Source organism: Lutra lutra, chromosome 5 (genome assembly GCF_902655055.1).
Source record: "Lutra lutra chromosome 5, mLutLut1.2, whole genome shotgun sequence".
NCBI lineage: Eukaryota > Metazoa > Chordata > Mammalia > Carnivora > Mustelidae > Lutra > Lutra lutra.
Window position 1 is genome coordinate 43,052,691 of NC_062282.1, and position 16,612 is coordinate 43,069,302.

The window sequence follows — 16,612 nt, forward strand, 5'->3', positions numbered from 1 at the left end:
GTCTGATCTCTCCTTGGAAGGCTCTGTCCCTCCTTGAAATTCAGGCTATTTGGCTGCTCTGCCACATTAGCTCTCTGACAGATCCAGTAAAATGTATGATTTTATCATCTATCCACCTTTTCTTTTTGAGAGGGACGTGACACTCCTTCCAGATACCTATACCACAGGCAGAAGTGGAGCTCCTGAGTGACCTCATGGAATGGAATGGAAAATAATACCACATGTTCAGATGTAGCCTTTAAAAACAAGTACAGTGAAAAAGAAACAGTATTTGTTTTAGTAAGTAGCTACTCTTGTCCGTGGAAGGCTCTGAACTAGAAGCCTAGGTTGAAAAAGAAGAGGAAGTGTTAGATGTTACAAACATGAGTGTTGATACTTTTTTAAACAGAAACGGCTAAAAAGCACGAGGAAAGTATTTTCACTGGCTGATTCGGTATTATTTAATGTTACTTTCATTTAATACTTAAAGTCATTATCTTATGTAGATGTCTCACACTGTGAAATATATTTCACTATGTATGTTCCTGATCGCCAGAAAATGAGGATAAACAAGTTAAGTATTGCCACTGAGGAAGCAACTCAGCTCTGAGGTTTTTTCTTTGTCCAGACTGCTCTTTCAATGGAATAAAGGGCAGACGGTTGTCAAAGGGCCTGAATTTGTCTCTGAAAGTCTGCAATCCAGTAACTGGACTACACGTATACAAAGGCCCACAAAGAAGGAAGGGGTAAATGCACTGAAGAGATACAGGGCTGTCAATCAAGGTCATGTCTAGATGGGAGGAAGGGAGAGCAGGAAAGTAATTCTGGAGAAGGTGCAAAAAGAATGAAGCATATTCTAGGTAGAGAAAACACCAGAACAAAAAAGCTCAAGGCAAGTGGGATATTTGGCTTATGACAAAAAGAGACTGTGTATTTAAAAAAAAAAAAAAAAAAAAAAAGTGCCTGGGTGGCTTGGTTAAGCATGTGCCTTTGGCTCAGTTCATGACCCTGGAGTCCCAGGATCAAGCCCCGCATCAGCCTCCCTCAGAGAGTAGTCTGCTTCTTCTGCTCCTCACCCTGCTTGTGCTTTCTCTCTCTCAAATAAAAAAAAAAATTCTTAAAAAAAAACCAACTAGGGGCGCCTGGGTGGCTCAGTGGGTTAAAGCCTCTGCCTTCGCCTCAGGTCATCATCCCAGGGTCCTGGGATCGAGCCCCACATCAGGCTCTCTGCTCGGCGGGGGGCCTGCTTCCTCCTCTCTCTCTGCCTTGCCTCTCTGCCTACCTGTGATCTCTGTCAAATAAATAAATAAAATCTTAAAAAAAAATAAAGCTAAAAGATCAACAGCTACATACGTAAGGAAAAGGGTGACATTAATTTATTCAAAAACTACCGCGTGCCTAACATTTGTCAGGTGTTCTAGCCTCTGCAGATACAGCAACTTAAAAAAGAAAAAAAGAAAAAATATAAAATCCCCGCACTATAGAGCTTATGCTCTAGTGTGATGTATCAGAAAATAAGGTGTATGTTATGCTGGTGTTTAGTGCTACGGAAAAAAACACAGCCAAGGAGGACAGGGAATGTGTTTAGGGGATGGCCGTTTTTACACCATTAAATAGGGTGGTCAGGGAAAGCCTCACTAAGAAAGAAATGTTTGAACAAATGCTTGATTGCGATGAGGGTGTGAGTTATACAGGTATCTGGGAGAAGAGTTTTCTAAGCAGATGGACAGCTAGTGCAAAGGCCCTAAGAAGAGGCCTGCTGGGGTGACTTGAGAATAGCAGGGACCCATGTGGCTGGGGTTTATGGAGCACGGGGAAGTAACAGATGAACTCAGGGAGGCAGTGGTCGGGTGGGTTTCGTATCATGTAGGATCTCATCAGCCATTGTCAGGAGTTGTATTTGTTTTGCTCTTCAGCAAGCTAAAAAACCGAAGTGGAAAATGCCTTATTCATTCTGGCTGCTGTGTTGAACACTGATTGAAGGGTGGTTTCCAGACCGTTTGGATGCTACTGCAGTAGGTCTGTAAGTCTACAGTGATTTGGCCCAGGACAGTAATTGTGGAGAGGGTGTGAAGTGGTCAGTTTGAAGACAGAGCTGACAGGATTTGCTGACTTACTGCAGGTGGCACCTGAAGAGTCAAGGTTGATGCCAAGATTTTTGTTGTGAGCGACTGAAAGGACACAGTCGCCATTTAGCTAAGGGTGAATGCAGGAGAGGCAGAGGTGGTGAGAGAAAGTCCACTGTGGTTTTGAACTTTCAGAGACTATTTTAGAGTTGGCATGTGAATTTATTTTTCGGAGACAGAGAGAGTGCACTCAGGGGAAGGGGTAGAGGAAGAAATCTTAAACAGGCTCTGCACTGGGCGTGATCTCATGCCCCTGAGATCATGACCTGAGCTGAAGTCAAGAGTCGGTCGTGTAACTGACTGAGCCACCCAGGCACCCCACTATGTAAATTGAATAGATGAAAACACTGAAAACAGTGAGATCACGGTGAGTAAGCAGAGAGAAAAGTGTAAGAAAATGAGATCTGGCACACTCCTTATGAAGAAAAGTTGTCACTGACATAGAAGCAAAACCAGGGGCTTTGTGTTCCAGAAACTAAGTCAAAAAAGGTTTTTAAGAAGGGAGAGATCAGGGGCGCCTGGGTGGCTCAGTGGGTTAAGCCTCTGCCTTCGGCTCAGGTCATGATCTCAGGGTCCTGGGATCGAGCCCCGCATCGGGCTCTCTGCTCAGCAGGGAGCCTGCTTCCTCCCCTCTCTCTACCTGCCTCTCTGCCTGCTTGTGATCTCTGTCAAATAAATAAATAAAATCTTTAAAAAAAAAAAAAAGAAGGGAGAGATCAGCTGCCAGATGCTACTGAAAGATTAAGGAGATAAGGACTGAAAATCATCCATGTGTTTTAACAGTGTGGAATCTTGGAGAACTTGATGAGAGCAATTCTGGTAATGTGCTGGGGTGGAACAGGTTCAGGTGAGAACAGGAGGAGAGGAACTCAAGGGTTTTGAAGGAGTTCCACTGTAAAGGGAGTAGAGATATGGGGTATCAGCTAAAGAGGGGCGTGAGGTCAGTTTCTAAGCTGAGAGAAACCCTAGCACTATGATGGAAAGATGCAGGAGAGCGGAGGGCGAACTGTGTAAGTGACATCCTTGAACAGATGAGAGGATGAGACCAGCTGCGCTCGGTGGTGGGGCCAGCGTCAAACAGGAGCGCCAGCAGTTCATCTATAGTACTGGGAGGGAAGGAAGAGGTCCAGGAGGACAGGGAGAGGGCACGGAGGGGCTACCTATCAGGGGTGGGCCATTTTGGGTTATCTGAAAAGATGTTTTGGGGAGCAATGACCTGGAGTAAAAGCTGATGGAAACCTAACAACATGACATTTATATAATGGTTCTGTGAGTATGTTTATACAGAGCTCAAGCATCACCGACCTCTATGTTACAGTGAACTAACTCGATAGGGGGTTTCAGTTTAGCTCATTTAAAGAAACAGAAGAGGCAGCACACCCCAGTGACCCTCCTACTAACTCTCTTCCCTCCAAGCCAGTCTTCTGACTCTGAGCCATGCTATTCCATTCAGCCCTCCTGAAAGCAAATGAAAGACACTCAAGGTTTGTCTGCTTTATTTCACTACATTAAGTTAAGCTATAAGGCAAAACAGGAGCCTGTAATTCATAAAGGTTAAGGAGTGCCTCCCATTCACAAAAGGGACCAAAAAGGATGTTTCTTCATAAATATACGTGACGTTTATTTAACTCATTACACCTATAAGCACTTTGAACAAAAGAAACCTCAGTGGGCTAATCAAACCACAAAAACATATTAACTTAGCTTTATGTTTCCAAAACTGTAGCTTCTAGTGCTAACGACATTGCACTGGCCAGCAGTGGTGGACTGCCTGTGCGCTGCCAATCCTACACCTGATCTAGTATAAGAAAGCGACAAACAGAATTCTGAATTCACCTCCTGCAGCTGTTGAACCATTTCTACTAAGACACAGAATACTGGCTTGCACTGAGAACTATCTTAAGGAAAGAGTAAAACAATGGCTCTGTTATTCTTCAAGTTAATTTGGCTTCTGAGGAAAAAAAAAAATTCTATGATCAAAAGTGTTTTTGTGTTTCTGTGTTACATGGGGGTGATGAGACCCATTACTTCAACATATTACTTTGGGGAACAAACACTAACTACATGCCGTAAACACACAGTATACAAGCGTAGTCTGCAAATGTGCAAACACAGGAACCATTCTCTCCTCTGACATCCGGGTCCTCCACGGGCAAGCGTGGAGGCGTGGCTTCAGAGCAGACTCTAGCACGTAGTGAAATAAAAACCGAGACACCAAAAATTAAAACTATTTCTCTGGTCTGCAAATTTGTCATTACATGACCCCTGCCCCAACTCCTAAGAGGCTAAACCTTACTTATTACTGTCATAATATTAGAGATATGTGTACTTCTTTCTTATGCTGCAGCATATGTATTACTCTGTGGAACAATGTTTCATAAAGTCAGCTTGACCTTTCAAGTACGATTTAGTGTTCTTTCAAAGGCCTCCTAAATATTTTTGTCTTCCAAAGGGAGCTAGTAAGTTACTATGTCCTGCCTGTATTCTAGATTACTATGTATCTTAATTTTTTTTTTTTTTTACGCTAAAGGCTTGAACTTAAAAACAAAAGGAGGATAAAAAGGAAATTTCTCTTTTCCCCCAAAATGTGTTGGCCACATGCTAACAATACATTTACAGAAAATGTGGTGCAGACAGTGGTCTACTTGGTCAAGTCTCATTTTAGAAAATGCCACAGAAATTAAGGTTGGCAAGCCAGCTCCAGGATACCCAAAGAAAACAGCATGCGTGCTGTCAGGCAAGTATTCTGGGGTACCAGCTGAACTATTCTGTGTTTTACAATCAAAACAGCCTTACTTGACACACCTTTTGATAGACTTTTTTTAAACTCGGGAAGGGAAAAGGTTCTTTATCTTAATACCCAGTTTGGGATTCAAGAGATTGTAACTGCTATTTTCCCCTTCAAATCAATGGAAAGAATATTAGTTTGGATCATGCTAAAAATCTGACCTTTAAAATGTTTTCTGCATTCCAGAAGTGAACTTGTCTACCAAGTTTTCTTTGGCCTCTTTCCAGGTGCCAAATATTTAGAACTTATTGAGTTCAAGAGGCAGAGCAGATGTGGGGGGAGGGAGTAAAACACAGAAGGGCTACCTCCGGATGACAGCGTTAACCCCTGGATATTGTGGCAACATTTAAAAGTGAATGGAATTTGCAACCCCTTGGTATGACATGTGATTGCTTGCTTCTCCAATTCTTAAAAGAAGTTCCATATTCTAATGAGAAAGAAATTTTAAGAGCACCTGATAAATATGCATCCTGTATTTACTCAGAAGACGGCAAATCGGAGCGCCTTAAGAATCTCACAGGTTTTGCCCAACACCACGAAAGGAAAGACAGGGTGACAATTCTATTTTTTCTGTCCAATGGAAACCACGGCAAGATGGGAGCCATATCGGCAGGTGAAGGGATATGTTTAGACTGCTAGATTATAGCTACACGGAATGCGGATAGCAGCTGGTACACTGACATCGGCGCTGGGTCATTAACAGCAGGTCTGCCTTGCGGTTATCATTTTATCTGCGAGATTGTGACCCTTTTTGAGGTCAGACTGGGAGACAGTATGGTCAGAGTTTCTCGGGTGGTAAATCTAATGCCACTCCAAAGGACAGCCATCCCCTCTCTTGGGAGGGAACTGTGCTGCTGTTATTTGACGTGCAGGGTTCAGTGAGGGAGACAGATTACTAGTATGAACAGAAGTGAGAGCAAGAGGAACAGCAGTTAGCTTGAGTCCCTAATGCCTTGCCAGTGCCCCCAACCGCCTAGGAACAGGATTCAGTAGTGCATGGGTACATTACTACAAACAAGGCTTAATGAAGCAGTAGCTTCCACATGTTAACATGGGCTCGTGGTGTCCTTTGCCCCACCAGTGGCACCTTTAAGGAAGAAGCGGGCCCAAGCTGAGTTCCACGTGCTGGGTGAGCCAGATGACTTCTGTGCCCTGGTCACTTTCTTCGATGGGGCGGATGGGGGCCGCCAGGTTTTTAAAATCATGCTTCATCTTAAAGCACACGGTCACTTCGCCCTCCTCCCGTTGTGGCGTCACTTTGATGAAAATGCCCACTTTGTTGGCCTTTCTGAAGGCTATAATGCTATGTAAAAAAGTAAGTACAGTGTTAGGTGGGTCACAGGTCAGCCAAGCCACTAAGACTTACATTTCATCTAATGACAAGTTATGACCATCATCTTGTTTATTAGCAACAGAGTTCTTTCAGCAAAATGTCAATCTACCTTTTTAATATTACAAAAGTAAAATACAGTCCTAAGTAATTGAAATTCAAATGGGAGAAAAGTTAAGTCTTCCCTTATTTTCCCCTTCAGCACACAGAAAAACTACAAACACTTTGGTTCTTAACCTATCAGGTATTTTTCTACGAGTTTGCACCGACACAAAAGGGACACACTATTTGTTCTATTAACCTGGTTTTTTCCACTCAGTTTATCACAAATACCTTTCCATGCTGGTATATACAGATCTTCTCCATTCTACTTAATGGCTGCAGAGTATTTTGTTATAAGTTTACTATAATTGGTATATACTGATGTTATTGCCAATTTTCCTGTCATAAACAATGGTGCCGTGAATATCCCTTTACGTTGATCTATGCGTGCATGTGGTAATGTTTCTATAGGATACAGACTGATATTAACTCAGAACTTTAAAGGAACTTCTGGAACACCATAAAATTAGTGTTTTTATAAACAAGCTCTGTAAATCAGAAATTTCTGGAATAGAAAAATAATCTCTTTAGTTGATATTTCCGTTCTGACTTTCTCTGACGTGCACTTCATGTTTATGCTTTAATAACTTAGCTTCAAACAAAAAGTCTAAGGGCAATGAGACAGAATTTGATCTACTATTCAAATGATACTCCGAGAAAAGTTACTGGATTTAAACATTTACATAGTATCGTATAGTATTTATTTCTAAGTATCTGAAAGTCCTAAAAGTGCAATGTGAAGTATAATTAATTCAATTTTTTATTACTCTATCATATAATCTGACTAGAATTTGATATCTCCAATGATCTTTCCAGCAGCTGACCTTGGCTTAACAAATTTCTATATCTTAATTAATGTCACTTAAGGATCCACATAAAGCAATGATTACAGAAAATGCCTTTTGTATTAACTCAATACATTTTGTACTGTAGTAAATAAACCCTTGATTTGTAGGATTCATTAAAAAAAGTTTTCTTTTAAAATTTAAAAATAGTAAGAAGGAAAAACTGTCTTTCTAGCCTCATTTACCAGGCAACCACTGATAGCTGGGAAGCTTTAAAAATAAAAATAAAAAAATGCAGATTTCTGGTGCACCCCTAGACCTTCCAGAGAGAATCTCTGGGCTGGGGCCTGGAACTCTACAGAATGAAACAAAACACTGGTGCTTTCCAAAGTCAAATCAATTTTGCCAATCATGGTGCTAAACTCATCTTTGCCCTTTATTTACTTATTTATCGTTCTGTTAAAAAAAACCTTACATGTGGGGCGCCTGGGTGGCTTAGTGGGTTAAGCCTCTGCCTTCGGCTCAGGTCATGATCTCAGGCTCCTGGGATCGAGCCCCACATCGGGCTCTCTGCTCAGCGGAGAGCCTGTTTCCCCCTCTCTCTCTGCCTGCCTACTGTGATCTCCCTGTCAAATAAATAAATAAAAATCTTAAAAAACAAAAAAAAAACACCTTATATGCTCCTTGTGCCAGCATATGAAGCTGTTCTTTTCAGCTCCAAGTCCACCTTCTGTATCTTGCTTTGTGACACAGGATTCTGCCACCAATGTCTCTCTGCTTTGTAGGTTGGCTCCCTGTCAGGCTCATGTCCAATGGAAGGGTTCTAACGGAGCCTAGAAACCCGGACGGGGAAGTGGCTTGCTTCTACCTATGAGCTGCCTCTGTGTGTGTGTATATGTGTGTCTGTGTGTGTGTGTGTGGGGAGGTGTTCCTGTGGGCCTCACTCCAGCAATGGTTCTTCACCCAGGAAGGGACAGTACCTGTTGCAGTTTTAGACTGTATCCTAACTGATGTATGGTCATCCAGGCAAAGGTTTGGCTTTTTACTTCTCAGTTATTAGGTAAGACAGAGTCAAATCTATTACTCAAAGGGCAGGTGGGGAGGGTATGTGGAGAAATCTAATGATAAAACTATAGAAGAGAATACTGTATCCTGTAACTATTAAAAATAATGCACTTGAAAATTTTAATTAACAGGGGAAAATATTTACTACTTAAATGGAAACAAAGATTAGAAACTGCTTACAGAATGATCCCAATGATGGAAGAAATACATAGAAGGACAAAGACCAAAATGTTAACGGTGCTCATCTCTGGCAGTGGGATTTTATTTTCCTTCTTCATGGTTTCGTATATATATTCTGCAAATTTCTACAGTAATTTTTTATAAACAAGAAAAAAATCACCTTAAAAAATCAAGATTAAAAAAACTGGGGTCTGTAAGTGGGCCTCCTACATTAGCTAACTGTACTATGTTGGGGGAGGGGGTCACTAAGCTCTCACTCACTCAGGATCGTCCTGAAAGTCCTGGGGTTCTGCCAACTCATCATACTCTGCTGCTGCATCCTTGCCAGCTAGGACGAGCTCTTTGGGAGGCACCACCACCTGCAGAGTAAAAGAGAGAGGGCTGCCTCAGAACGGGTCAGTGTGTTGTAGGACATTCATTCCACAACATATGACACAGTGGTACACCAACCTAAACATACCGAAGGAAGTTTCAGGAAACAGAGTATTACTTCACTTATACAGAGTTTAAAAACTGTTAGGAACACAGACATTTCTAGTGAAAGTACAAGAACAAAGAACAGTTAAGCAGCAGTCTTCAGACTAAGCCTTATGTTGTAACTAGGCCTCAACTTTGCTATGTCAGAAGTTAGCAGGTAATGATGTCAACCACATTTGTAATTACGGATATGAATGAGGATGGGAGGTATAAAGAGAAAGATAGCAAGTCTACAAACTGGGGTACACATCAGGCACTTATTTTTGTCTCACAGGAACAGGTTATTAGCGTTACTAAAAAGAGCAAGGACAGATGAGTGTCACCGCTCTTTGAAAGTGATGCTAGTAAGTGAAATCATTAAAAAGCAGAAGGAAAAAAGAAAAAGGAGATAAAGAAATTCCCTACTAATAAGTATTTTTTCAAATAATAGCTAATTAAAGATATAGGAATCATTTCTATCAATTTTTGTTGTTTCATGCTGAATTACGAGTCAATAATAGATTACCCATTGAGTAAAGTTCTTGATCTAAAATTTCAAATACTAGATGAATCGCCAAGTAACAAAATGAAAAAAAGGCCACATTTTATTCATTCAATTAACATTTACAGAAAGTCAAAATCACCTATTTTAATACTTAGTGCTGTGTATACTGTATGTAAGCGGAGAGCATCTAGAGGAGGCACAGCATTTAGAAGGATATGTTATTTCCTAGGAGTCTTGAGGCCTGAGCAGGAGTCAGACAGAGAGATGCGGGTATGTATGTCAGGAAATGGCACTCGAGCTAGAAGAATAGCATCGGCAATTCCCACCACATCTGCTTGGAGGACATGCATTAATATGTGTAATTTGGAGAATGCTAGATTTGAGGATCTGGGGGAAGGTCATCCTGGAAGAACAGATGGGGGGGGGGAACCACTGAGAACCGCTTATGCTATGTGGAGGAATTTGGATTTTCTCCCTAAGTCAGAGGGATGCCAAATGATCAGTCTACCATTATCAGAGTTAGATTTTAGAAAGATCACTTTGGAAGCAAGACAGACGACAGGCTGGAATGGCAGTGGAGGTGGATTCCGAACAGGTCAGCAAGGACATTACTGGCACAGTACAGGTAAGAAAGGATGAGACCTTCAAACAGGGCAGTGGCAGTGTGATTGTGCATAAAATAAAACAAAAAACAAAGCAAAACAACAACAACAAACTCAGGGGTGCCTGCGTAGCTTAGTCGGTTAAACACTGCCTTTGGCTCAGGTCATGATCCCAGGGTCCTGGGACAGAGTTTCGGGCTCCTTGATCAGTGGGGAGCCTGCTTCTTCCTCTGCCTCTGCCTCTCTCTCCCTCTCTCCTTCTGTCTCTCATGAATAAATAAATAAAATCTTAAAAAAAAAATAAACAAATTCAGGAGGTGAAATCAAAAGAAACTGATAATTGCTTGAATGTGGAAATGGAAGACAGTGTGGAGTCCTTTAAGACACGTCAAAAGGCCCCTCCAGGCAAAGTCACGGTCCCTCAAAATGCTCCTACCTTAGCAGTGCTGTTGATATCATCTGGGTCCCCCTCCTCGCACTCCAGCAGCGTCACGTGGGTGAGGTTCTCCACTGGATTCGTAAGCGTCAGGAGGACCTGGCTCTCCTGGGGAAAAGAACAAGCCTCTCTCAGACATGTTCCACTACTGCCACCTTGGTCCACTTTCTTAGTTGCTGTACCAAGCATTTCACAAAACCGTCACCTCCTGCACCTGCCCCCCATTATTCCTGAGCAGTAACACCCACCTCTACATCACTACATTCTCAAAGTGCTCGCAGATTCCTATTCTACTATTTATATTAGGCTATATATGCTATGGAGCTCCTTAATTTTACATGAGGAAATAGGGCAGATCCCATAGAAAGGGCCAGGTACTAGACTCAGAAGTTCTGAGGAATGTACATTATCTAAGTGATTAAAGTTTACAACTCTTGCTCCATCCAGTCCTCACTTAAGGACTCCTGAGAAACAACTTAAGTCTGCTTAGTCTGAAAGTCCTCATAAAGCATGAGAGCCACAGGGTAGCCAGACAGAGAAAAAAAAATTCATCAGGACTCTAAAAGACTTTTAAGACTTCTTGTCCCATAATTTGCCCTTGTTTGGTACTTTCTTGAGGTTAGCAAAATCTTTCAGAGGAACGTGGACTCCATAAGCAGCATGAAAGGAAAGAACAAAAGGGACTGTTGCAGAATATTCTACACTCATGGTGGGGGAGAGGGGGCATAGATAAGGAACTCAAAGAAGAGAGGGGCTGTGGTAAAGAAATCCCGTTGATTCCTGGTATCTGACACACGCACACACATGGGATGTGGAGAGTCTCCTGGTTGGAGAAGAGCTAAAGATGTCTGTGGGATAAAACACCTTCCTTCTTTCCCCACCCATGAGTTCATCTTTACATAATTTATATGCTGCTCCTTCTAAACGGATGTCAAAGATGCTGTTGCCAAGAATCCCAGCTTAAAGAAGTTAAAAATCCCAATCCCTTTATGACTTCAAACTTTCTTTTCTTTCCCTTGCTCCTGAATCTCATGCTACACACACACAGCCGCCCACATACACACACACACACACACACACACATATTTCTTATCAGTTCTTTATCTTCTTGCTAAAAAGCAAAGTACTAACCTTCATGTAGCGAAGGTTGGGAATTGACATGATTCTCACTTCTGGGATATAATTGCTATGTGTGAATAAAAAATACATTAATGTCCACTGAAGTCTCTTAAAATCATTGTTACTTTCCTTTCAAGCGATTTCAGTGAAGATTTCTTCAAGTTAATCAGAACATGTCACAGAAAAAGAATTTCAAAGAATTATACCATCATAATAAGAACTTAAGACTTATGAAACCAACTGTTGAGTTCTTTCTGAAATCGTATGTACACTTCTACATAGAGCCTATATATCTGTGTGCATCATGGTAGATATCTTCCTTATACATTTGCTAGATATATTTTTTGAGATTTTATTAATTCATTTCTGTACATCTGAAAGGCAACTGGTTACAGGACCCACAACTACTTAGTAACACACTGCAGAGGTTGAAACACACTACCACAAACTTATCAAACACTTTTATAAGCACTGTGTGCTAGGCAATGTTTTAAACACTTTAACTTAATCTTCACTGTGACTGCATGAGAGAGGTGTTATTACCATCACCCCCATTACAGAGATGAAAAAACTAAGCTTCGAAGAAGCAGTAACTTGGTGAGTAGCCAGAATTCAAACTCAGGCAGTGTAGCGCCAGGGTCGTTCCCCTTAACCACTGTTTCGCTGCCCAAGAAAGACAACAGAATACTGTACTCACATGTGCTTAGTCTGAACTCAAAATCACCCAGGGTCAAATCTCAGCTTAGTGTTTATATACCTATTCTTTCCTCCAAAGTCAACAGACCAGCATTTCTCAACATTCTTGACTGCTGGAAGGACTTTTTATTTTTAATTGCTGCAGAATATTCTACAACCTCAGTGTACCGCAATTTAATCAACTATTTGTTAATGGTTAATCAGCTTGACACTGAAATTGTTTTTAGCTTTTTGCCATTAAAATGTTACAATACACATCCTTACATATGTATCTTTAGATATTGGTGGCTTTGTTTCAACAGAATAGATTCCTGAGATTAGTTTAGTTTAGTCTATGTAACTGGTTTAGTCTATGTAACTTTGTCTTGACATTCCAGACCGCTCTCCAAAGACTCTAGCAATCCACAAACCTACCAACAATGTATGCAAATACGTTTCCCCACATGCTCACAAGCACTAAATGCTCTTTATTATTTTAAACTTTTCCTATCAAGTCTCAGCATCTCTCCATGTATTCACTGACCATTTGAATTGAAATTCCTCTTCTATAAACTGCCAGTTCAAATCCTTTTGTCCTACTCACATTTTCATCTTTCCAATCTGTGGGAATTCTGTCTTCCAGGGACATTAAATTTTTATCTGTCATGGAGTAGCAAATATTCTTTCCTGCTCTATTGTCTGTCTCAGGATTCTGTTGTCAAATATATAAATGTAAAAATATATGTAGATATATTTTTTTTATAATTTATGGGTTTTTTGTGTTGGTTTTGTTTTTGTTTTTTGCTAAGGGTCAGCTATTTTCTTCTTTAGTGGTTTCTGGGTTTCCTGCCTTACTAATTCCCTCTAAGCATCTCTTGCCCTGAAGTCAAGACAGTATTTTCCTAATTTTTCAAAATATTTTTAATAAGTAGTTTTCATTCACAAAATTCCCTTCTATTGACAAGTCCCAGTGAATTAACACTAATAATCACTTTTATCCCACTCAATGAACACTGTTGCAGAGATCCTCTTTGATTTGTTCTACTTGGTTATTTTTTACTTAATATTTTGGATCATTATCAAAACTAGGTACGTTTTAACTTGTAATCAATGACCAGTGTCTCTCTGTCCAATAACTAATTAACAACCACCACCTGGAGACCATACCATCACTGTGTCCCTGATGCAAACACCCTTGATTCTAGGTCTGTAATTTGTTTTAAAGTTCAGGGTATAGAACTTGAAACCTAAACAGAAAAAACAGCAAGATAATTCTGATGAAGTTTTTCAAGCCCAGAGTAAATACATTTTGTGTTGAAAAAAGTCAAAGAACAATAACTAAAAACACTGATCCCAAAATACTCACACAGCAACCAGCTGGATTTTGAATTTGATAGATGTTGGATTAAACTCTGGCTTGCTCAAATTATGTTCACATTTCTAAAAAGAAAAATTTATAGTATGTATTAGAGGAAAACAAGAAAAAAAATCTCTGCTGGATCCATACAGCTACTAAATTCAGAAGGACAGTACTGACTTGAGTTTTGTTTTGTTTTATTCTGCTATAAGACCGCATGTTCTGATTGCCAACATTTGCAAAAGATGATGCTTTGGACTTCTCTGGACATAAGCAAGAACCTATCAGATACTATACCTTTGCGGTGCTTAATAACTACTGAAATAACAACAACTAACACATACTGAGAACATACTAAGTGTGCTGAACCATATGCTCCTTAAGTGGATTTAAACATGACACTGACTTTATAAGGTAAGTGTAGGTACCCAAACTGTTATTGTCCCCATTTTACACATTATGAAAATGGGGCACAAGAAGGGTGAGTCATCTCACCCAACTCCACAGAGCCAGTAAGAATTAAAGCTGGGTCGGCACCTGGGTGGCTCAGTCGGCTGACCATCCAACTCCTGGTTTAGGCTCAGGTCATGATTTTTGGATCATGGGACTGAGCCCCCAAGTTAAGGCTCCACACTCAGCTGGGAGTCTATCTGAGATTCTCTCCCTCTGCCCCCCACCTCATGCTCTCATGCTCTCTCTAAAATAAATAATCTTAAAAAAAAAAAAAAAAAAAGAATCAAAGCTGGGATTTAAAATCCAAGTAGTGTGATTTCAGATCCCATGCTTTAAAATACATTAACAATTTTTTACTTTCTTTAACGGGTACTACATACACTTGGTTAAAAAATTTCTTAACAGTACAAAACAGGGACAGTGTAAAGGTACCCATTACTTGTCCCCTTGTCCTCCTCCCCAGAGTCCTACCAGTATCTCATGTGTTTTCTCATTAACAGCCAAAAACACATTGTCTTTTTTACAATAACAAAAAAGGGAGCATTTTATATACTCTTTTGCCCTTTACTTTTTTCCTTATCGATCTTAGAATTCTATACCAGCACACACAGAGCTATCTCTGTATCTTACTGTCATCATTTCTGTACCTTATTCAACCATACCCACACTGATGGATATCTGTGACGTTTCCATGATTTTGCTACTATAAATAAGGCAGCAACGAGTAAGTATTCTTGCATATCAGTCATTTCCCATATGTGTTAACTTGTGCTAATCTGGTTAACTATCAAATGGTATTTCACTGAAGTTTTAACAGACATTTCTCTGATTTCTGGAGGAGTATCTTTCATGTTTTTGGCTATTGGGATTTCCTCTGCTGTGACTTGTATGTTAGTGTTTACTGGATCTTCACATACTGACTGAAGTATGTTTTCCTTACTAATTTGCTGAAGTTCTTTACATGTTCTAGACACTAATCCTTTAATTATATATCTTATAAATTACTTTTCTCAGGTTATGGCCTATCTTTTCATTACTACGGGTTTTCTTTGGAGTGCAGGTATAAGTTTCACTGTGTCAAATATATAGCATTGATTCCTCTATAGTTTGTGATTTGCCTTATTTATGGAATACTCCTTACCCCGAAGTCAAAGATTTTCCTGTCTCCTTCTAGAAGTTTTGCTCTTCATATTTGCTCATTCATGTTTCTAATGTTCCAGGGCACCTGGGTGGCTCAGTCAGTTAAGCATCTGCTTTTGGCTCAGGTCACGATCTCAAGGTCCTGGGACTGAACCTAGCATCGGGCTCCCTGGTCAGTGAGGGTCTACTTCTCCCTCTCCCTCTGCCCCTCTCTCCGGCTCATGCACTCTTCTCTAATAAATAAAAATTACCTTAAAAAAAAAAAAAGAAGTTTCTAATGTTCCTGAAATTGACTTCTGTGAATGGTGTGAGACAGAGACCCAATTTTATTTTCATGTAATTACTTGACCTAGGAAAACCTAACAGGCTATTCTTTCCCCAGTGATCTGCAATGCTGTATCTGGTAAATACCAAGTTTTCTCACACCCATGAGTCTGCTTCTACTTTCTCTACTCTGTTCCAAGTCTGTTAACCTACATAAATGCATATCAAAAAAGATTTTTGTTTATACACACACATATTTCTTTTCCTTCCTGCCCTCCCTTCCTTACACATAAAGTTGTGTACTTGCCACACACCCTACTTTTTGCATTTAAAAATATATCCCATATTAGTACTTTCCTTTTTGGACTTCTAGTACTCACTTCATGGATATACCATAATCTGCACATTTTGTATTTGTGGAAGCCCACCTACCCTGAAGACAGATTGATCAATAGGAAACTGCTTATTTACTTTTGATAAATCTGGTTAATTGTACAGTCAACATGAATCTTGTATAACGTCTTATGAATTTACATATTAAAATTTACTATCATTAATCTCCTTAAAGGAATCAACTTTTTGTTTTATTGCTTTTTTGTATTTTACAGTGGTTTTTTGTTGTTGTTTTTTTTTAAAGATTTTATTTATTTATTTGACCGACAGAGATCACAAGTAGGCAGAGAAGCAGGCAGAGAGAGAGGAGGAAGCGGGCTCCGTGCCAAGCAGAGAGCCCGATGTGGGGCTCGATCCCAGGACCTTGGGATCATGATCTAGGCCGAAGGCAGAGGCTTTAACCCACTAAGCCACCCCTTTACAGTTGTTCTTTTTTTTTTTTTTTTAAAGATTTTATTTATTTGTCAGAGAGAGAGGAGAGCGAGCGAGCCCAGGCAGACAGAATGGCAGGCAGAGGGAGAAGCAGGCTCCCCGCCAAACAAGGAGCCCGATGTGGGACTCGATCCCAGGACGCTGGGATCATGACCTGAGCCGAAGGCAGCTGCTTAACCAACTGAGCCACCCAGGCGTCCCTTTACAGTTGTTCTTAACTCATTAGTATCCTCTTCCTTCATGTTTCCTTGTACTTACTCTGCTGTTCTTTTTCTAACTTCTTGAAATGTCTGCTGAAACACTGATCTTTTATTTCTTCCTTTCTAATATACAGATTTACTTCTAGGCATGGTCTTAGCTGTGTCCTGTAAGTTTTCCTCTACAGGAATAACTAATTCCTAATTTAATTGCACTCTGATCAAATA

At 40.4% G+C, this 16,612-nt stretch overlaps 1 protein-coding gene across 1 annotated transcript in view; it reads right to left on the reverse strand.

Moving 5' to 3' along the window:
• Positions 1-3,584: 3,584 nt before the first annotated feature.
• Positions 3,585-16,612, reverse strand: part of DCTN4 (dynactin subunit 4) — a 30,745-nt gene continuing 17,717 nt past the window's right edge. Inside the window, exons 9-13 of the mRNA XM_047730240.1 lie at positions 13,515-13,588; positions 11,486-11,540; positions 10,355-10,462; positions 8,617-8,714; positions 3,585-6,196 (exon numbers count right to left, since the gene is read on the reverse strand). Of these exons, the coding sequence (XP_047586196.1) occupies positions 5,983-6,196; positions 8,617-8,714; positions 10,355-10,462; positions 11,486-11,540; positions 13,515-13,588 (549 nt within the window). The 3' untranslated portion in view covers positions 3,585-5,982. The remainder of the gene's footprint in view (positions 6,197-8,616; positions 8,715-10,354; positions 10,463-11,485; positions 11,541-13,514; positions 13,589-16,612) is intronic.